General features: G+C 43.3%; 1 protein-coding gene across 1 annotated transcript in view; it reads left to right on the top strand.

The window, feature by feature from the left end:
* The window catches only part of lars2 (leucyl-tRNA synthetase 2, mitochondrial), a 28,941-nt gene extending 9,649 nt beyond the window's left edge, over positions 1-19,292 (top strand). The window contains exons 4-21 of the mRNA XM_070835255.1: positions 516-607; positions 695-755; positions 857-946; positions 1,303-1,446; positions 4,375-4,482; positions 5,783-5,942; positions 6,324-6,428; positions 6,732-6,847; positions 6,961-7,244; positions 10,899-10,997; positions 13,205-13,342; positions 13,426-13,529; positions 14,018-14,197; positions 14,434-14,603; positions 15,486-15,563; positions 15,663-15,774; positions 16,920-17,047; positions 18,931-19,292. Coding sequence (XP_070691356.1) covers positions 516-607; positions 695-755; positions 857-946; positions 1,303-1,446; positions 4,375-4,482; positions 5,783-5,942; positions 6,324-6,428; positions 6,732-6,847; positions 6,961-7,244; positions 10,899-10,997; positions 13,205-13,342; positions 13,426-13,529; positions 14,018-14,197; positions 14,434-14,603; positions 15,486-15,563; positions 15,663-15,774; positions 16,920-17,047; positions 18,931-19,110 — 2,349 coding nt within the window. The 3' untranslated portion in view covers positions 19,111-19,292. The remainder of the gene's footprint in view (positions 1-515; positions 608-694; positions 756-856; positions 947-1,302; positions 1,447-4,374; positions 4,483-5,782; positions 5,943-6,323; positions 6,429-6,731; positions 6,848-6,960; positions 7,245-10,898; positions 10,998-13,204; positions 13,343-13,425; positions 13,530-14,017; positions 14,198-14,433; positions 14,604-15,485; positions 15,564-15,662; positions 15,775-16,919; positions 17,048-18,930) is intronic.
* Positions 19,293-22,349: the final 3,057 nt, after the last annotated feature.

The following is a 22,349-nucleotide window of genomic DNA, read 5'->3' as shown; positions in this document are numbered from 1 at the left end:
CCAAAATCTCAAGAAGGCATTCAGTCTTTGTCTCTTTTGAAGTGCCCCTCCACTCAAAAATGTGTTTTCCCTATTGTAACTTCACCCGCGGCTCATTGGTAGAGCAGATCGTATGAACGCTTTGTGAATGGGTAAAAGCAAACGTAGTGTTTGAGGTCTTCAAGTGTTTGAAAAGACTAGCAAGGCCCTTTACAAGCACAGTCCATTTAACATTACTTGGATGTTTAGAGCTTTTTAGCTATTTTTCTTTTTGATCATTTAGATTATGAAATGTCAAAAGTGGTGAAGAGTGCCTGAAACTATTTCCCCCAACCCAAGGTGACGTCTCAGAATAGCCTGTTTTGTCAACGTATTTAATTAGGAGTGATTTAAAAAAAACAAAACAAAAACAAAAAAACGGAAAAGCACCAAATCTTCACATTTAAGAGGCTGAAAACGGAGAATGTTTGGCGTGATTCACTGTTGAATCACAAATAATGTCACAGCTGATACAGAACTCCTAACTGCACCCGCAGGTGCTGAATCCGATGGGCTGGGATGCTTTTGGACTCCCAGCAGAAAACGCAGCCATCGAGAGAGGCCTCGACCCGGAGGAGTGGACTAAACGGTACACGAAATATCGCATCTGTTCTTGTGAGCTTTATTGATCGTACACACACGTCAACATTGCTGCTGCTCTGTGTCGTCTCCACAGGAATATCCAGTCCATGCGGGAGCAGCTGGACAGCCTTGGCCTTTGCTTCAACTGGGACCGGGTGAGTAGGAACTGAAGAGGAGCTGAGCATCAAACAGTTGAGAGTTGGGCAGCTTTTAAGTGTGGCTTGCTCTCTGACCTGGCTGTGTTTTATCCTGACAGGAAGTGACCACCTGTCTTCCAGACTACTACAGGTGGACGCAGTATCTGTTTATCAAGCTCTTTGAAGCAGGACTCGCATATCAGAAAGAGGTATGAATGGTCTTTGCAGTACAGTACTTATCCTGGTTTTCTTTTGAAAGGAATAATGTGATTGGTTTGTGTGTGAGGTCCCTGACAGTTACAGAAGTGATTGAGGCAGCTCACCCGTCACTCCTGGAAGAAAAACGAATGTATTGAAAAGAGGAGAGCTTGGTAGAAGCCCTTTGATTGTGTTTAATGAAATGGGACGACCTTGACATAAGCCGTTGGTCTGTCTATTAAATCCAAGCTACTTCCTAAGCTCTGCTTTTTCATTTTATCTGTGTGTGTGTGTGTGTGTGTTCATCTGCATGTCTGTGTGTGTGTGTGTGTGTGTGTGTGTGTGTGTGTGTGTGTGTGTTATCCAGGCTGTGGTCAACTGGGACCCTGTTGATCAGACAGTGTTGGCTGATGAGCAGGTGGATGAAAATGGTCGCTCCTGGAGGTCTGGCGCCGTTGTGGAGCAGAAGCTGCTCACACAATGGTTCATCAAGACTACAAATTATGCCAAGGTATGGCTCTCTCTCTCTCATGTGTGTGTGTGTGTGACAGAGATAGAGGGAGAGGGAGGGGGAGGGGGGCAGGCCTATACATTTGTGTGTACGTGAGAAGTGGCATCTGAATGGCTGACCAGCAGCTACATGCGGACCCATCTGATAACAATCATGGCAGATACTTCAGTAGCAGCAGCTGCAGCCCTGCCTGTCCGGTTTTGCAATCAGACCCCCGGACACTGTCATTTGTAGCCTGCCGTCTCCCGACCAATCAGAGAGAGACCAGTGGAGTCGGGGGTAATGGCGCCAGGCGGCCTGGCTGGCTGATGAGAAGCCTCCAACTTTTCAGCTCAGAGCGCAGACCTGCTGCAGGGCGAAACGACCCCCTCTGGACTTATATGAATCACCGATGGGAAAGAGAGTTCATGCATTATACATGCAGCACACGCATGTGCATTGTTAGACATATATGTCTACTCAGTGGTCCTAAGGGGAAAAGTGGTTTTGTTTGAAAGCACTTAACTAGATTGGCATTTTCTCAGACCTTTGACTGGCAGACGATGGACAGAAATCCATCATTAAAACTTGAGTGAATTTTTTTCTTAGTTGAGAAAGTTTGAGTAAAAATGTGAGATTACAATATTGCTAGAGTTTCTATGGATGCAGCTAGAGATTATTTTAATGATTAAATGAATAATAAATACTGTATATATATTTTTTTAAATGGATTGGTCTGCCAACTTAGATAACATAAAAAACAAAAATGGTATTACTATTTCCCAAAGCCCATGTCTTGTTTGTCCGATCAACAAGTGCAAAACTCAAAAGCATTCAGTTTACATTGATATAAAACAGAGAAGAGCAGCAAATCCTCATATGAAAGCAGAGAAAGATTGAAATTTCTGCCTGAAAATGACTTTAAATGGGTTGTCAAAATAGATGTAAAATAATTTTTTATAGACTAATCGATTAAATTGTTTCAGCTCTCCTTTTTTCTATTAAAATAAAAGCTTGTGTGAGTGGATTTTCATACCACACTGAAATAAAATAGAAACCAAAGCCTGCCTGGGAGGTGTGAAATCAATCTAAACTTCTTCTGTGCTTTGAAAAATATTTGGCAATCGTAGCAAATACATGTGATCGTTAATTAATGGGCTAAAACGTGCAAAAACACTAGTTTGTCCTTTGAGGGTTTGGTAACTTTGTCGTTTTGATTAAAAAACTCAATTTCAGCCAGCTTTAGCCGCAGCGTCGAAGTCGCCCATACTTGTCCGTGTCAGAGGTGTGAGCGGAGGTGGAAGCAGCCTACTGTGACAATGTGTTCCTGCATTTCTAATTTTCTCTGACAAATAGGGAGGTGGGAAGGAAGGAAGGGGAAGGTGTTAAGGAAAAGAAGTGAGAGAGACAGATGGAGCGAAAGGAAGACCGTGTCAAACCGCAGCGTGCCAAATAAAAAGCGCTGTAATTGGACTGTGATTTCCTGCGTTTCTCTGCCTCGCCTGTACACGTGTTCGAGTCTGTTAGACAACATTAACTTCAGACAATATTTACTCGGCGGCCATCAGTTTAGCTGTCAGGTTGCTCCACGCTGTGCTGAAGGAGTTTCCTCATGAATTGTGAGCGTATTGTTTCCTCCAGGACACAGATGACTGCATATTATTACTAAGATGGATTTTTTTTGAAGTGGAGTGTGCAGGATGCAAAATGATCACGTGCACGTGGCGATGGCAGAGTTTCCAATTTCATGCATAATCACACTTGTTGCACTCAGGCACACATGCTGCCTGCCAATTACACTGCACTGACATCTAAATGACTCACAAACTAAGAGCTCAGTCTATTATTTGACCGTGATGTTGCTCAACTATGAACAGATCTGCAAGTGGTTTGTGTCTTTTAGGTACATTAAACTCAAAGAACTTGTGACTTTGAGGTTGCTGGTTCAAATTCCTACACCAGCTTGGAAAATGCATGGATTTGTATCGCTGCATTGTGTAATATTTTTCTCTCTCACACACACACAGACACACACAATCCTTGGTTATTGCTATACCATGCTTTTTCTCTCAAGCTTTTCTTAGTTGCCATGGAGACTCCTGTCCTTGCTGTACATCCATCAGTTTCTCCCTGCTTCTGCGCCAAACTATATTTTCTTGTCCACTAAAAAAAAAAAAAACATTTACTGCCTCACTCTTTAAAGCCATCATTAGTTGTCCGTGGTTGCGCTCCTGCTGGTAACATCTTTGTTTAGCTGCGTCTCCTCCAAGAGTCTCTCCGTCACGCTGACTCAGATTCACTGAGATTCAGCTCTCTGTTGTCCCACTCTGGAGCAAATCCATAACTGACACACCCCGCAGTCGTGCCAGTGATGACTATAGCCAGTGTTTATGTTTGTATTGATATCGCTGTGATGAGGTACTGCATGCTGAGCGGCACAGCGAGGGGGGCTTTCGGTAATAGATTGTGACAGACTGAAAAGGAAATCGAGAGTTATAACATCTTTGGCTCAAGCCCAGCTGTGGCTTTTTGGCCTGAGCCTCGTTGATATGCATAGCTTTCTTTAATCATGCAGAATAACAGTTGTGTGTGTGTGTGTGTGTGAGAGAGAGAGAGAGTTTGTGCACTTTATAACCGATTGCTTTGTGATATCAACGAAAGTAGAGCGAGTGGAGGTCAGGATTTCTGAAAATCCCTCTTTATCTGCATAATGTGACCTGGTCGGCTCTGCTGCTTTGTCAAAATAAATTGGCTCGGCTTTGAAAGAGGCCACACTGAGTTGGAGTCCATTGCATTATCCTACAGTACTGTAGACAGCCACATACTTATGAAGAACCAGTTGCCCCCTTACAAAAATATCTCTTTTCCACAGTGAAGTGGAAAATTGGCTCTTTTGAAACTTGTACAAAGTGGTAAGCTTGTGTCTGTGTTTGCGCCTTTCTCCTCCAGCCTCTCCTGGACGCTCTGGCAGACCTTCCAGAGTGGTATGGGGTCAAAGCCATGCAGGCAAACTGGATTGGAGAGTGTAACGGCTGCTACTTCGATTTCAAACTCAAGGTGAATCTCGGCTCCCTTCCCACTGCTCACTTTTTATTCATTCATCATTCTCGCTTTCTTTCAATCTCTCAGCCTGTTTCCCTGTTGCTCCCCCTTCCCAGCCTCTGTTTTTCATCTCCTTCTACCCAAGCACTGATTGTTCGCTTTATTCTGGATTCTTAGACGCCTCTGTTTATTTATGTGTTTCTATTAAGAATCATGTACCAAAACATCAAAATCTTTGCTCTTTAGTTCGTATGCAGCGGGTGCATCCATCTGCAAGCGGCAATTTATACAAACAGATGATGTCACAGATTAGTTTCTATTGAGTTTTCTGAGAGCCATATTTACAGTTCTTCACACGTCTGTCGTTTCAAACTGCGCGGTGGCAAAAAGCCCACTGAGAGCCCAACGAACAGCCTTATTAAACTGTTCTCCTTGAAAAAGACTCAGTTCCTTAATTTAAGAAGTCTTTATATATCTAGAGAAAAGGGGATATGAGGATGCTACTGTGTTTTTGTTGTTTTTATTTGTCTTGTGCGTAATTAAAGTAAAAACCAGGGGTCGTCAAGTTAATTGGCTGCTTGTCTTAAATTCATCATGATACATTGTCACAGGAACTCTTCACTGAATTATCAACCCAGTGGGCTGAAGATGTGTATTAGTATGTCTTCTACAGCATGACCTACAATAATTACCCTAAAAACCCCCACAATGAGTGTGTTGTCTATGAATATTAGAGACATTAAAGACATTGTTGTCTTGTTATGTATCAAAGAGCTACATTCTTCTGCATATATCTCATATACCCAAGATTTTATGTGTTGAATTCCAACTGACAATGAGCTCCAAGTGACTTGTTAAATATTTAATCTATAAAATGTTTATAAAGTTATGACAAACGCCTTCAACAATGCACCACATCCCATAATATATGTCTTTAAACAGATTTACGTGGAGTCACAGAGCTCCCAGCAGCACCATCTGAGTTTTGCATGTTAGCATGCTAACATTTGCCAAGTAGCATTAAATGCTATGGACAGCTGAGACTGATGGCAAAATTTTAATATAAATAAATAGAACCATTAATTCATTATGAAAATTGTACTTTCTGTCTACTAGCTAATTGATGATTGATCATTATTATGAAACCACACATGCTTCTGTGCCTAAAACTGTAACGTCAGACATCATACTTCAGAATAAACCACAGTGTGCGACAAGCAAGCAGGTCCCCCTCATGAACTCAGCTCCAGTGCTGTTGTTGACGTGGACGGCGAGAAACACACACATCCCACAGGACTCTGCTCTTATCCCCCAGGTGAACGGGGAGGAGACGGGGGAGACCCTTTCAGCCTACAGCTCCTCTCCAGAGACGGTGTTCGGGGCGGCTTACCTGGCCATCCTGCCCTCCCACAGACTGCTGCACGGCAGCAGCTCAGTGCGCTCTGCCCTGGAGAAAGCCTTCCAGCCGGGCAGAGGTGAGCGGCCCTCCACTCATCTCAGGCTGCGTTTTGTGTTTTCTGCTTTTGTGGTGTGGAAAAGAAGCTTTTTTTAGAGCAAAGATGCACATTTAGATGTTTCCTTATCAGCAACATAATCCATTACTTATTCAAGGTGACTCAGTCCTCTACACTTGTATGAAGAAGGAACTGAATGTTTTTTGTGCATTTCATTTCAGATTTGAACAGTATTTGTCTGCATATGTCAGTGCCAAAGTAAGGATGTAGTCGCTGCAGCGGACTGACTATGTTAATTGGGATTCCCTTGAGGTTTTCTCTGTCTCAGTAATGATTGTTGATAATTAGTTACCAGGGGAAGCAGCACTGTCTTTCTCACACCTCCTGCCCTCTGCTCTCCAGACTCCCTGACAGAGGTCACGGCTCGCAACCAGCTCACAGGCCATGAGGTTCCCCTGGTCATCTCACACAAGGAGGTATTTGATGGCTATCTGGATACTGTCATTGGTGAGTTATTGATGTCTACAGGTGTGGGTCACCCAGAAATCGCTGCGAGTCTGTAAGACAGTCATTTGTATTCATCTCTGAGTTGCTGTTATAGACTGAATATATAAACTTTAACCTTTACTGGAACCAGTGTCTGAAACCACTGGGTGTTTCTGTCACAGAGAGGTGAAGGTGCAAACTGAGGGATCATAACATGCTAACATCGCCACAGGAAGCATTTGTTATGTGTATTTTGTGTATTTGTCATGTGTGTGTTTTTTTTTTTATGTTGTTTAATGTCTGTGCTGCACCTGTGTGTGACAGGTATCCCAGACTGTAGTGAAGAGGATCTGTCTGTGGCCACAGCTCTGAACCTGAAGTGGACCACAGTGCTGAAAAGCAATGAAGATGGGACACAAACTCTGATCAACTCTGAGGAGGTCTGCGCTGCTGATGATGACCACACCACTGATGAAATGCAACAGACTCGTGATTATTAAGTCTAATATACCTTTTCTTTGTTGAAAATATAAGCGCTTTTGTCCTTCTGTAGTTCTCAGGCCTCTCCAGAGAGCAGGCGTTTGACTCCATTACCCAGAAGGCCAGAGAGCAGAAGGTCGGCGGCCACCTCACCAGCTCCAAGCTGAGGGACTGGCTGATATCAAGACAGCGGTACTGGGGAACACCCATCCCTGTGGTGCATTGTGGGACTTGTGGTCCAGTTGCTGTCCCTGAGGAGGAGTTACCTGTTACATTACCCAAGCTGCCGTCTCTGACAGGAAAGGGTGTATCGCCGCTGGAGGCAGCTCACGACTGGGTCAGCTGCAAGTGTCCCAGGTGAGAACATTATTATTTAAATGTCTTATTTTTCATGTTTTACTGGAGTACCACACACAAACTGATTTGTATGCTCCAACTATATGGTGTTAACATCAACAAGCTACATTGTCTGTTGTCCAGGCACATTGGAGTCAAAACTGTAGCAACTGGTAGCATATCATTTTTATTCTATAACCACAAGCTATTCTCTTACTATTGTAATATTATGCAAAAACGCACGAATACACCCAAATAATACACATTAAAAACACAAAAGACTCACTAAAGATACAAAGTAATGGGTACAGTTGAACTATTTGTAAACTGTGTTAAAATTCAAGACTTCTTACTTGTGAAATAATTTTCTATATATAATGGTAGGCATGTATTTTAGCAGCTAGTTCTGCTTGTCAGTTGAAAATAAAGATATGCTGCTTGTGCAAGCTCACTGGAGGTGCAGCTTCTTATCTGCAGTGTATCTCTGACAAGACAGCTTGTCGACTCGTCACCGTCTACAGATGGATACTATTACTACCACTACTTGTAACTGCTTTGTAGCTACTAATATCTCTTCTTCTTCTTCTAAAGAATTGCAGGTAGACCAGCCACTGGATGGCGGGTTTCTGTCCCATAAAAATTCACAATTCACTTTGCAGAGACTTTTTCAGCTTATGTGCCCAGTGAGCTACTTTCATAGGAATGAATGGGATGGCATCTTTAATTGCGGTGACTAGTTGTTCAGTAGCTCATCCATGCTTTGCACAAATGTTGCCAAATCCACCAGACAGATAATCTTCAAGGTTTAGCACCTAAAGGAACATTTTGGGAAATGAGAGGCATGAGACCAGTCTGACAGGTTGTGAGATAATAAATAGGATAGGAAAAAAACTGTTCTTTATTTTCTTGTTTTTATCTTTTCTTACAAATTTAAAATATCTGAATGAAGCAATCATAAAGGAGACCTGTGGAGTTTTTCTGTGAAAATTCATTGTTACGAAGACGCATTGTGTGTGTCCTTGAGGTCTTAACAAATATGTTGAATAGCTTCTCACTGTCAAAAAGCAACCTGCATCCATGTCACAAGAGTACATTACTTATTATTAATTCTGAGTGTTTAAATTTCACCAAACAAGATCCTAAAAGTATTTGAAAAGTCATCTCCTGGGGCGCGCTGGTAGTTCACCTGGTAGAGTGTCCCTTAAATAATTTCTCATAACCACAAAGTCCTTGGTCAGTTGCAGATCTTCCATTCGTGCTGTGAGCAAACCTCCCAGCTGAAGTACCCTTGAGCAAGTAACTGAGTCATCAACACCTCCTATAGCACTGATCAGTAGCTCCATTCAACTGTGTGATGTTGTAAATAGGATTCAGAAAGGGTGGGAGGTGCGTTATTTCTTTTTGGCAGAATGCAGGCGGTTGGGGAAATGATCCTGTCCATTATGGTGTTTGTGGAGTGAAAATTGAATTATGTGTAAACCCTCCGCAGTGACAGCCTCCCCTCTGTACTTCCTGTATTTCCTCAGGAGACCAGCACTGACAAAATGAGCCCGCTGCCAGGCAGGCTGAGAGGAATGACAGCTTTGCAAGAACACAGAGAATTGAGAGCGAGCCCGTGAATTGTGTGATTAATACTTTTGTTCTGACGGGCTTATGTAATGAGTGGCATCTGTGACAGGAGCAGCATGAGATGATGATGGAGGTTACATAAGCCAGCTCTGCCTGCAGAAACACACATGTACGTGCACACATTTACCTTTTGTACACAGGCATAATTACACGCACACACAGCTCAGCAGCGAGTCATCAGCGAGTGAATGAGTTTGAAAATGCTTGCAGAAGGCCTACTCAGTCGCCGTCTCCAGAGTCCCGTGCTGACATGGGAATTCCACCCTGAATAAGACTAATCACTGTCATGGCACCATGTTGATTAAAACGATGGCCCACTCAGTCGCAGATGGCACAAGTCATCAGATTGTGTTCACTCACTTCCACAAAGCTACTATAATTCCTCCCATCAGCGGTGATTGATGGCTCTAATCGCCAGCATGCTGTTATCTCCTCTCTTCCCGTCTCCCCTCCGTTGTTAAGTGTCTGTGGAAATTTGTCGTCGACCATGTCCAATTAAAGTTTGAGTGAAAACCAGACAAGCAGGGTGATGAGAGATGGTTTTATTTGTCCTTGAGGAAGTCATTTCCTGTGTGCTCAGCTCGTCTGTGACCTTCCGCAGCGCTGTAAATTGGCCTGCCAGCCGAACCCCGCCTCGGCTTAGCCTGGCTAGGAAGATGTGCATGCGATTGTGCGTCGTTTCATCAATTCACAGGTAAAGACAGGGACCACCTAGTTAGCACAGCACACACACACATTCGCAGGCAGTCACACAGCAGATGGAGGGCTATTTACAACGGGAGGAGAGCCTTGGTGGAGTGGGCAGCTGCCTCTCTTGCCTCATCTGTTTGAGAGCCCTTTGCTCTTTTTGGCTCATCCTACAAACACACACTCGCACTTTACACTCTCATGCAGACAGGTTGCTTCAGATTTAGTCACCTACTTTTGTTGTTGGGCTCCTTTCATGGCTTAGAGAAGGGCCATCTCCACAGAGAGTACGTCTGTGTTTTGACTAATCTGATCCTCGGTTGTTTTACTGTAGCTGGTACCAGCTGTGTGTCAAATGACCACAATCTGGCCTCTGATTGGACAGTCTGGTGTGGGAGAGGAGGTGAGATATCTCACTTGCTCAGTTTTTTGCAATAATTTTTTTTCTCCATTTCGTCAAGTTTCTATTTCTGGATTCTTTTGTGATGGAACTGGCTTTGTTATACTTCTCGGTTTTCATCATTCGAAATAACACCTGGCTTACAAATATTAACCTTGCTACACCTTAGCCTTGTTGCTAGGCAACCTTCAGTTCATACTTCATCATCACAGCTTTATTATAGACCAGTGCGGTAGGTGGTCGAGGGGCTTTGCCTCCTAGATGTGTGTGTCTGTGGTGGTGAGATTAAAAAAATTGACTGTGAGATGAATGTTAGACAAGTAGAAAGAGACGCTCAGACTAAACAGACATCCCATAAGGTCCAGGGAAAGGATACCTGCTCTGCTGCACATAGAAAAGCTCTCAGCTGTGCTTCTGTTTATCTTTCTGGGACACTGATTTTTTTAAACTCTATTGAGACTCATTATAAAGTAAAAGGCAGACACTTTCACTGTTCCATTAGGTGCTTTAAATTTGAACAAAAAGCTCTTTCCAAAAGCTCTCTTTTCCCTGTGTCTTTGCGAATGTCCTCTCCTCCACTGTGAAAGTGATTTTGACAGATTCACATCACGTACCCAAGTGCTGTTTGGCTTGGATAGGAAGGAGCACGAGGTGGCATTTCCAACACAAACACATGATCGTGTGTTCGTCCCGCCAGTTCGTTCCCTGTTAGCTCAGCCTGTTAGTCAGGGCACTGGAACAGAGCTCTGGTGCCAGTCTGGCTTCAGCTGTGCTTCTCTACAGGGACATGACCCCCACAGCCAGATGGAGCCAGCTTTGCACTCACACACGCAAATCACATAATGTGCCATTTCACTAAGCATACAAACAAGGATCGTTCATTTGTTCACGTTCTAATTTGTCAGCCTAATATTGATTTTTGTGCTGCTTCTGCAAACTCTCTTTGTCTCTTCTGTCAGATGTGAGGGCCCAGCGAGGAGGGAGACTGATACCATGGACACATTTGTGGACTCAGCCTGGTATTACTTTAGATACACAGACCCTCATAACACAGACAGGTATGAACAGCCTCCCCTTGACACTTCAGTTTGCTCTTTCTCCTCTGTCAAAGAGTGATGTTTATAGTGCTTTTTGTTTTGTTTTTTTGTCTGCATGTTTATGGAAAATCTGCTGGCCCGATTTTCATTAAATTTGGTAGAACGGTCGAGGAAGAACCCATTAAATTTTCGAGCGGGTCCAAATCAGACTCGCGAAATAAGCAATAATATTGAAATAGTTACACACAAAGGCAAAGTGAATAGTGTGGCGCAGCTAAAAATAAGTTTTTGACACATTTCTTATAGTTTAGGAAACTTACTCAGACTGGACTATTGTCCTTGGCGGAGGTCTGTGCTCTGCGAGTGCCCTCCTAGCTCCTCTTGCACAAATTGCACAAGTCTTATTTACACTTAAAAAGCCGCCTCCAGCAGTGGGTGAATAACCATGTCTGTCTGTTTTTAGACACATCTTCTACTATGTTATCTCTGCTAATTTAATAGAAACTTCATTTTCTCTTATGCCTCACCAACACATTGCACTTCCACAAAAACACTTTGTTCTGTGGGCACTGTTGCAAAGTAACATTCAAACACATAGTTATGTATGACTGTATGATCACCCACTCTCTCCCACTTACCACTTTCAAACATGCATATACTTCCCTTCTCTTCATACACAGTCACACTCTCACACACGAACACTTGCCTGGAAGTTGCATTCCCTGCCAATAGAGATTATGGAGCCATGGCTGTCACCTGCTGGGATGGTGGCGATACCCTGAGCTTCACAAAAGAGATTAATTTCCCGGTGCCCTGACCTAGCTGTAAAGCTGCTTTAAAAGGGAGGGGGACTGCTCTCCGCATCACTTTTCTTAGCGGGATAGAGTATGGCACAACAGAAAAAGCAATTACACTATTTGTGCATTTCAGTTAGCCTGCTGAGCCCTATGTGCGCAAGGGGAAACGATGAAAATAGCAAGCAAGAGATGTTGAAAGTAGCAAGAAAGAGGAAGGAAATAGGAAGAGGGTGTTATATGGAAGTATGTGTGTTTGTGTGTGTGTGTGTGGTTATGTATTAGAGTTCCCTGGTCTTATGCCAAATAACAGGCCAAATTATTTTCAGCCTTGAGAGTTCATAACTTTTTTCCCAGGTTCAATTATCCGGAGACACCATCAACCAGAGAGGGAGGGCGGGAGGCAGAGAGGTGTGGAGGAGAGTAATGACTGGTGTGAAAGGTGACACACAGAGATAGCAGACTGCCCTAAAAAGCATCATTAGGTGGAATCCCTGCCTCTGCTGACCATCATGCTAGACAGGCTAACCACATGCAGCTCTCCTGCTGAAAGAAGCAGCTTCGTCTCAGATAGACGTTTCTCCGCTTTCCTGTACTTTAACTGTGAACATGAACATGAGAAGAAGAAGTCTTCAGATACGTATTACTTTGCGTGCGTGTGTGTGTGTATGTGTGAAGTTGGTGAGATAGAGGAGGTTTCAGGATGCTTCTGTTTGCTTCATCCCTGAATCAGATTCAGTCTGCCCCCTAGAGGAACTCAGCGTGCATAGTTATAAAGCACATAGCAACCACTGCTGTGTGACAAAATGTTCTCTAAGGGCATGCTCTGAAATTTTGTACAGACACATGTCTGCTGTGCTACTGTAGTCTAATAACAATGATCTAGCAATAAACAATAACTTTCCAAACAAAGACACTGGAAAATCTGCATTTTCCTTTCAGCATTTCAGCAATACATTTAGATAAAGTCAGCCAACATACAGATAATGAAATAGAACAAAATCCATCAAGATCCCGTCCTCCTGGCCAAGTCTCTCTTAGAAAACAGATTTTTATCTCAATGATGATGATGTTTTACCTGCTTAGATAAAGTATACGTGTATAAAAACAAGGTAAAAAGAGGATGAACCAACAGTACATTGCCGAACTGGAAACATTAATGAAAGGCTTAAAATCTAATTCCATAAAGCAAGCACATATCCAGGTCACCACAGCTCTCACATTTTTTGTTGTTATAAACATGTAAACAGGAAGTCATGTATTTGATATTTAGTCAGAGTTGATGGCCAGAGCAGTGAAAGCTTCCATCAGCACATTAAAGAATAGAAAACATCTACATGAACGTCATCAACAGAGAATCTAAGGAGGGTAGAAGAAGAATCTCCGTGCAGTGAGAAGATTCACAGCTCCCTTTAACTTGCTTTTCCTCTCCAGGCCTTTTGAGCGCCACCTAGCAGATCACTGGCTGCCTGTGGACGTGTACATCGGAGGGAAGGAGCACGCTGTCATGCATTTGTACTATGCTCGCTTTCTCTGTCACTTTTGCAAGGATCAGGGCCTCGTCACTCACAGGTACAGCACACAGCATTTCATCTGCTTTTTTGTGTGTATGTGTGTGTGTGCGTGCGTTAATTAACCCTTTTTCTGTCCTCCAGGGAGCCTTTTTGGAAACTACTAGTCCAGGGTTTGATCAAGGGCCAGACTTTCAAGCTGGCAGACAGCGGCCAGTACCTAAAGAGAGAAGACATAGACTTCACAGGTACACACAACCCAAAGATGCAGGGTGTTTTGTCAATGTCACACGTAACAGATGGGAGATATCAGTATCCCACCTTTGTACCCCCTCTCTGTTTTGAGCTGTATAGTTTGTATAGTAGTAACTGAGTGACACATAAACAGCCACTCTTGACAAAATCAAATCATACAAACATCCTTTGAAGCGACTCGAGGTCTCTTAAAATTGACATCATGCCCGAGGATTCTCTCCATTGCATGGTAACGAGGAGATAATCAGGAGATGTAGCGAAAGAGAGGCTAGAGTTATAGAATGAAGGTAACTAGGCCTTCGCTTACTGTTCTTTCATCTGTTTTTCGCTAATTATGATCGGACCGGAGCCAATAAAGATAAAGTAGCTGCAGTTTGAAAGTTCTTAGCATTGGATAAAACAAAAGCTTGGAGATAGATAAAACAGTTTACCACTTTGTCCAGCTGTATCTAACTTCAGACTGCTAACTTTTCTCTTCTAGGGAAGGAGCCGGTGATGAGCGGTGGTGGTCGCATTGAGATGACCTGGGAGAAGATGAGTAAGTCCAAACACAATGGTGTGGACCCCGAAGAGGTGGTGCAGCAGTACGGCGTGGACACAGTTCGACTCTTCATCCTTTATGCGGCACCACCTGAGCAGGACATCCTCTGGGATGTCAAGAGTGAGTCTTGACATTACTGCAAATTCACCCTGATGCATATTAAGCATTATGAATTCAGAATTATCCCAGAGTATGCTAGTTTTGTGTGATTTTATCCATATGCCATTAACTGTTTCCTGGTATTAGTTAAGTGTCAAGTTAGTCAAGTGAAGTACATCTTATTTAGAAAAGCTGTCTGTGCCACAGTTTATCAAAATATCCATTTCTCCTGTGTCTCTGTGTGTTCTCCACCTCAGAGGACGCCCTTCCCGGGGTTCTGCGGTGGCAGTCTCGGCTCTGGCAGCTGGTGACCAAGCTGAGGGGGGCTCGGCAACTTGGAGATGTGCCCAACCCCTCCCTGCTGAAAAAGAAAGAGCTGGCAGAGACCAAGAAGATCTGGGAGAACAAGAACTACGCTATTCAAGAGGTAGCAACTCCGTAGCCTCATGTGGGCTGTGATCAACAGTTGGATATTACAACAGTCTTTACCAGTAGGGGTCAGTAAGGGGCCCAAATTCAAGTCAGTGTTCACCTTCCTTCAGTAAGTTAGATGAATCACCTTATTGCATCCGTCCCTTCAGTATTGTTTGAATTTCTCTGCTAGTGCCAAATATATGTGGTTGTTGTTGTTTTTAATGTGCAGTAAAAATGAATTTACAGTAGCCTTTTTGGACCACAGTAGATTGTACTGTTGGAAGTGTATGTGCACGGTCCGAGGTAATTACTCATCCCATTACTCAGCCCAACAGTACATAGTCCTGAGATCCAGCCTTTCCATCCAAGGCTCAACATCTATCGAAACCTGAAACCACCGGAGTAAAGAGCAAAAGGAGGAGGGGATGGAAATTGATTTTAAATCCACTCCGTCTCCTTTCACACTTTATAAATAGCCTCCTTTGGCTGCCAGGTTTGATTCTCGCTCTCCACCCCTCTGGGCCGGTGCTTTTAAAGGACCTCAGGCTGTTTGCCATAAGCCCCCAAAGCCGAGGCTGTCCTTTGATCCGTCCCTCAGAAAAGCCTCGGTGATCGACCTCCTCCTCCCTAAGGCCCTTCCCAAATGGGTTCTTCTTCCCAGAAGGCTAAGCAGGGGACTGTGGACACGCTGTGTGCCTTCAGCTGGTACACATGGTGATAACTGGAGGAGGCTCCTCTTTGGGGCCTGACATTGTTTTCTAAAAATTCATCAGAGGCAAAAATATTCCATGACTCACTCGATCCATCTATCCATCGTATAGCCTCAGGCTTTATCATTTCCACTAAATGACTGTGTCACCTGTTGGTTTTTTTTTCTTTTTGTTGGTACTTTCAGGTGACATCTTACTTCACAGAGGACTTCCTTTTCAATGCAGCCATTTCTCGCCTGATGGGGTTCACCAACACGCTGAGTGTGAGTGTGCCCTCCGTTACCTCGAACTTTGAAATGTCACATTTGCTGTTTATTGCTAGACACTTTGGAATTCACATCTTTACCCCTGTGTGTGTTCAGAGTGCTACAGTCAGGGTGGTGCAGCACAGCGTGGAGTTTGAGGAAGCTCTGGCTGCGCTGGTTTTGATGACAGCACCCATGGCCCCTCACCTGGCTTCTGAACTGTGGGCAGGTTGGTGTCATGCGAGTTATTCACAATAAAATAAGCACTCAAACACAAACACAACAAAGTAAACTGTTTACCCATCATATAACAGACCTGGAGATCTTACCAGTCTACTCTGCTAATTTTAATTAGTTTTGTTTATTTATTTTAGTCTCTCTGAATAGTGATGGTGTCAGTTCAGGGTGGATGACGTTGTATGTGAGGTTTACAGTAAAATGAGTCATCTTGACACTGCAACTCATCTAATTCAGCACCCAGCAGTGCTAACGTGAGTGAAACTATGACACTTGTGTTAATACCGTAGTATTTGTATTACTGTTATACATCCTAGACGAGCCAAAGCCATAAAACAGTTCACCTGGCACATGAACAAATCTGAAAGTAGAGCTGAGAGCTCATGGTCAAGTATAGAACCACAAACAATACAGGGGAAGATCTAGCGTCACTTTTCGTGCCCCGGCGCTGGCCTGGACGATATCCCCTTATTGTCGATGACACACGTACACAAGCTTTCTGCACACAGCTGAGAGAAAAGAGGTTCAGGAAAAACATATTGTCCAGCTGATAGCTGCAGTCAGGAAAACCTGACAGATGATCTCTGGGAGGAAGAGGTGTGTGTATGTGTTTTAATGAGTAGCTGTGTGCTTTTTCTTTGTGCCTACACATAGTTTTTTTTTTTTTTTTAAACAGGACATACAAGTGAGGACTGTCTGACCTCTGCTGCACTCAGTCACGTTGTGCTTTTCACTCTCGCTCGTTGTTTGTAATACACACACACAGTTCAGGATAGAGGAAGTTCACATCCTTCCCTTGTGCCTCCAGGGGGACGTACACTTGCTGGTTTGAAGGAGAGTCAGGCCTGGGGGTGGTGGGGTGTTGTTTGACCCTTCATACAAGTTACTTTTTCCCTACAGAAAGGAAAACAAATTTGGCAAAAAAAAAAGCAGCACAAAAGTCATCCCCAGAAATTTCTCTGGCTTGCCTCACTAAGAGACAACCCATTTAATTAATTCTGGTCTATTTTCACAATATTTTTCTCCCCGCCCTTTGGCTGAGTTGGTGTAATGGCTGTTTGAGAGCGCCGGAGACCATCTCCTCAGTGTGACCGCAGGCTTTTTCAGTGTTCAGTGTTCTCCTGTGTTTCCTCTCAGGTCTTTGCCAGGTGAAAAACCCCCTCAGCCCCCTCCTCCAGCGGGGGGGAGATGTCCTGCAACAGTTCTGGCCAACAGTGGACCCTGAATACCTGGATGTCCCCGATTATGTGGAGCTGTCTGTACTGGTAGGATCACATAGACACATACATGACATCTCCAAAAAAAACAAACATCATGGATGTTTTTATTTTCTTTCATTGTGTGAAGATTCAGAAAAGTCCTCTTTCAACCAGACTGGATGAACGAAAAATGAAAAAAAATCACACTCTTATTTCCCTTACATTTGCTTTTGAACATAAAGGGTTCTCACTCAGCGACAGCTCATTATTTATACATAACTTTATTAATAGAAATATGCACGCACATTCGCTCTTGCATCCGCTGGCATTTTCACTCAAACTCTCCAGTCTTAGGTCCATGATTACATTCATAGTCTGTAATTTTCAAGAGAGTCTATGATTACCCTGTGTGTTTGTGCATGTCTGTGTGTGTGTGTGTGTGTGTGTGTGTGTGTGTGTGTGTTTATGTGTCTGCATGTCATGTAGTGAGCTTCAAGCTAAATAGACAAGTGGGTCAATAATTAAAAGCCAAGAACAGAACGCACTGTGTTATTCCTGACTCACGGTTACTCTCTCGCTCTCATTTCTTCTCTGCCTGTGAGCTCAATCACACAAATAGTGAAAACCCCTAGCTTGACAGAGTATGTCATCATCAGCAATGAAGTGTGCGTGTGTGTGCGTGCGTGCACTTTCAAAGGCAACACAGACAATCTGACAGAGTATCCAGCTGTGATGGGAAGGTTCAGAAAATCAACTTGGATCAGATCCAAACATCACATGTGCACACATTAACACACACACACACACACTTGCATGTATGATGTGTGATGACAGCAAACGCAGTCAGCTGACTAACAGCACCTGCTGGATTCTCCCTCTGGAGACATGAAATCACAAGACAGAAATGAAAGAAACCTGGAGTGTGTACATGGATGCGTGTGTGTGTGTGTGTGTGTGTGCGTGCGTGTGTGTGGGTTTGTATTGCTATCTTTGTCAGGACCAATTTCAGATTCAAACCATCGTAGTGAGGACATGTTTTGCATTGCATTGTTCCACTCACCACTTCAAAGACCCGTTTAAAGGTTAAAACTTGGCTTTATGGTTGAGCTTAAAATTATGTTTTGGCTGGGGAATGCATTATGTCATAGAGGGTCCTCACAAGTGTAGAAAGACAAAAGTGTACATGTTTACAATCCTGCTCTCTCTTCACTCTTATTCGTTCGGTTTGGGAGTGAAAATTATACTCGTTTACATATTTCCTTTCTGTTAAATAAATCTGATGTCATGCATTCTTTTTTGTTTTCTTGTTCATGTCTCATACACATATAGTCATAATTCAGACGCACTCGCTCTCCCCTAACAAGGACGCACACACACACACAGTTAGAGTACATATATTTGCACTCACTGTGCTTGATGACGATGATGATGTTGGTTTTACTTCAGAGTGAGCTCTCTGTTGTGGGCTCCCCTCAGCTCTGTGAAGGCAACCTCAGTCCCTCTGTCCTCTAATCACGTACTTGGGTTTGTCCCAGATACGAGGCCAAGGCTGAGTGGCCTCGGACACGCACACACACACACACACACACACACACACACACACACTCATGTACACGCATACAGACACACACACCATTAATTTTCAACCACTTCCAGAAACATGATCACATTCACCGTGTGCACACATACACTTGCCTCTAAACATTACAAGACTGAGCGCCCCTCCCATACCTACCACTAACTATGTGTTTTAAGGGTTGACTGTATATGTGGAAGGAGAGGTGGAGACTGTTATTTCTGGGACTTTTATGCCAAGAAGGAAGAGTTTGGGCTGAGCCTGACAGGGCAGAACTTCTGTCAGATGGAAGGAGATTTCTCGAAAGGGGAACATTTGACAGAACAGATTAGTAACTCATCCCATCTATTTATATCTTCATTCTTACCCTCAGATAAACAACAAGTCCTGTGGGACAGTGACCGTGCCTCTGCAGGTGTCCAAAGATTTGGCGCAGGTGCAAAAACTCGTCCTGGAGAGCCCACTCGGACAGAAGCATCTCGGCGAGCGCAGCATCAAGAGAGCCATCCTCTCCCCCAGGACCACCCTCATCAACTTCCTCACCGATGAGTGATGTTCTTTTGTGAATGCCTGTCAATTAGTGACTCAGCAGGGAGAGACACACAAAATTGGTGGATTTTTATACGTCATACATTAAGACAAAGCGAAAGGATGAAAGTCGGTCATAGTCACAACTTGAATGTAAATATGCCTAAAGATGTTTTATATATTTATGTTCCTATTTTTAATAAAAGATTCAGGAAGCAGTGGGTTTCTAGTCTCTTTGAAACTTGAGAAAGGGAGATTTAGCACCCGTCTCTCTCAGATGATCTTCCCGTATTTTCTCTTGGTAATCACACATTAGCTGAAACACCACTTCAGATTTCAGTCGTCGTTCCACCTTTTTCCCATAACACCACTTTAAGCACGGGGCCCAGTACCATAACTTCACACCTATCCGTCTGCCATACGCTTGGCATCTCGGCTGAGTCACGCAGTCATGATCTGCCTTATCAGTGTTTCTCTGAAGCTGCTGCTGCTGCTTTTAGCCGCAGATCTCTTCAAAGCACCATACCCGGGCCGCTGTTTGACGACTGAACGTGGCACTGTGGTTTGTGAACCCTGCATCATCATCTCTGACCATCAGGTGACCGGAAAAGGCTCACAGGAGGGACAGAATAACAGGAAGAGAAACCAGGAATAAGAAGAGGGGAGCAAAGAGTCACAGCTCTGTTAGTTATTTTCTGTATTGTATCAGATTCTGCGAATTTGATCTCAACCAGGTGCTGTCACAGCACAAAACAGAAAGTGGGTTTGTGAGAACTAGACAAAAATAGAGTGGCCATGTTTTCTTTAACACTTTCAGGCAGGCTGTATGAAATTAGATTCATGGGACGTAGTTTTTCACCCCTGATTGCTTCCTCTTTTTTTGTGTTATTGCTGGAGTTCTCTTTTTTTTTCACCTCCCCTTTCACTCTCCTTGTGAGTACTGCTACTTAATAAACAGGACTGAACTTGAATTGGCCCGAACAATAAGCCGAAGCTCCTGTGTCATTGAAAAGAGGAATGTTGTTGTCCATTGAGGTGGGTCAGAAGTGCCAGAATAATGTAGGCTATTTCTGACCAGTGTTTTTGAGCTCAAAGCTGTACTGGTGCATTTCTGCTAATAATTAATTTTGTCACTAACAGCCCCTGGAGTCATTTAACACTTTTCATCAGCTCTCCAGTTTCCATGACGACTAGGATTATTGAATAGAAAACAGTATTCCTCTGTGACTCACTTTTCTGTTCAGACCACAGTCATAGTCTTTCTCACACACGAGATATACAGCATAAATTGTCTTTGGTGAGTTGAAGAAAATCACTCCCCTTCCTCTTGAGAAACTCTGCTGGTGGAACATGAGGGTGGAGAACGCAGCCGTGCCGTCACAGTCACCCTCCATTGCACCAGCAGAGTCCCTGGACGGGGCTGCGTGTATTCTCACAGGGCGACCAGTAATGCCACAGCTCATTATCTTGGAGGCTGGCCTCAAGGCTGGTAATTTGGTCATCTGTGGATGTTTTTTTTTTTTTTGTGTGTGAGCTCATTGTGTAAGCAGATTTTCACTAAGTCCTTTTTATTGTCTTGAGGATAAAGCTAGACTCTTGGCATGTATGTGAAGGCAGCACACTTGCCAAAGTTATTATTTATTTATCGAACATCGCCATAGAAACAGTATTTTAGTCATTTTGGCCTTTTGTGAATGTGAAATATGCCCAATGCTATGCAGAAGAACAATCACACAGGTGTGACATGTTTTGTGTTCAAAGGGATCGATGGAGATATCTTTATATTTTGCGTACACCGTATGTAGTTACTTCTGTCCACAAGGCTTTGTAGAAAATATTGGTGTTCAATTGATTATTGACATCAGAACTCAGTGAATCTTTCACAGCCTTACTTCTGCTAGTAAAAACTATTGCAGGTAGTGTTTTAATGCTGGGGAAACAGAGTTTCTATATGCATCTGTCTATTTTTTTTTCTCCTTTAATGAGGCGCTAATCACACAAATAAGCTAATTAACATAGTTGGTGAAACCAAATGAGCTCAAGTTTTCCAAAACCCCTGTTGTTGTTACCACATGCTTGAATAAACCTCACTGGGAGATAAATTTACATTTTAAATCCCTTGTGACTACTTTATGATACTTGGTCCAATGTATCCTTCGGTCATAAACAGCATGAATGCCGTCATCTTTGCTGCAACAACAACTCTCTGTTAGATGTGTGTTTCATAAGTAAATGCCAGTAAATCACATCTGAGTAGCTTCTGCTCCTTTCATTCAAATACTGAATCTCTGTGGATAACACCAGTGTGCATGTGAACAATGTCTCTGGGGGTTTCACTACAATAGCTGAGGATGTAGCTGTTTTTAGTCAATATGTGTGAGACAGGGCTAAAGTGAGTTACGCTTTTGCTTAAAGGGAATGCTGCATTGCTGTTGTGACTGTTTCCTAAACATACAGATGGCTTTGCCTCATAAACCTTCTGTTTTAATTACACCAGCAGCAGCAGCAGCAGTCTAGAGGCCGCCTCAACATACTGACTCCATATATATGATTTTTTTTTTCACATCAACTGGATCTGTCGGACCATTCAGGACACAAATGAGTTGAGTTCCTATGTGTTTACTGGGAGATGGATTCCAATCATGAGTTCACCCTGTTTGCACCCAAAGTCTGTCTCAGATATTCCAGTTAGGGCCAGGACACAATATGGAGGGGTCACAGTCTGTGTGTGTGTATGTGTGTGTGTGTGTGTGTGTGTGTGTGTTTCATGAGCAGGAATGTGTGACGTCATCCAACCAAAACAGAGGGGGCACAGGCACTGTAAATAGCCCCCCACAGCCGCAAGGAAAATACGCCCATACAATAGTTACAGTATAGTCCGGCTTGTATGGGTTTACTCCTCTACATGTTTAGTTTATGAGATGTGGGAAACTTTAAGAAGTTGCTATTAAATGCTTTTTTTTTTTTATTTTTCCTCCTCTCTTGCAACAGCTAAACCCAAGAACAAGCATTTAGATTTAGGTAAAAAAAAATAGCAACATCACACTGTAAAAAAACACATTTAAAAGTCATGCATTGAAAGTGTTATTTAAGTAGAAGTATGTAAGTCAACTAGTATAATGTACATTTAGGGGACAATGGAGAGAAAGAGTTGTCAAAGCAGAAAATTGGCGCCTATAAGTGTTTTACTTTTATATACAATATTATTCTAATATACCAAAGGGTGCATAAAAGTTGGTGGAGATTGAACCAGCTTTAAGTTTT

This window comes from Pempheris klunzingeri, chromosome 8 (genome assembly GCF_042242105.1).
Source record: "Pempheris klunzingeri isolate RE-2024b chromosome 8, fPemKlu1.hap1, whole genome shotgun sequence".
NCBI classification, from domain to species: domain Eukaryota; kingdom Metazoa; phylum Chordata; class Actinopteri; order Acropomatiformes; family Pempheridae; genus Pempheris; species Pempheris klunzingeri.
This window is presented reverse-complemented; position numbering and strand designations above follow the sequence as displayed.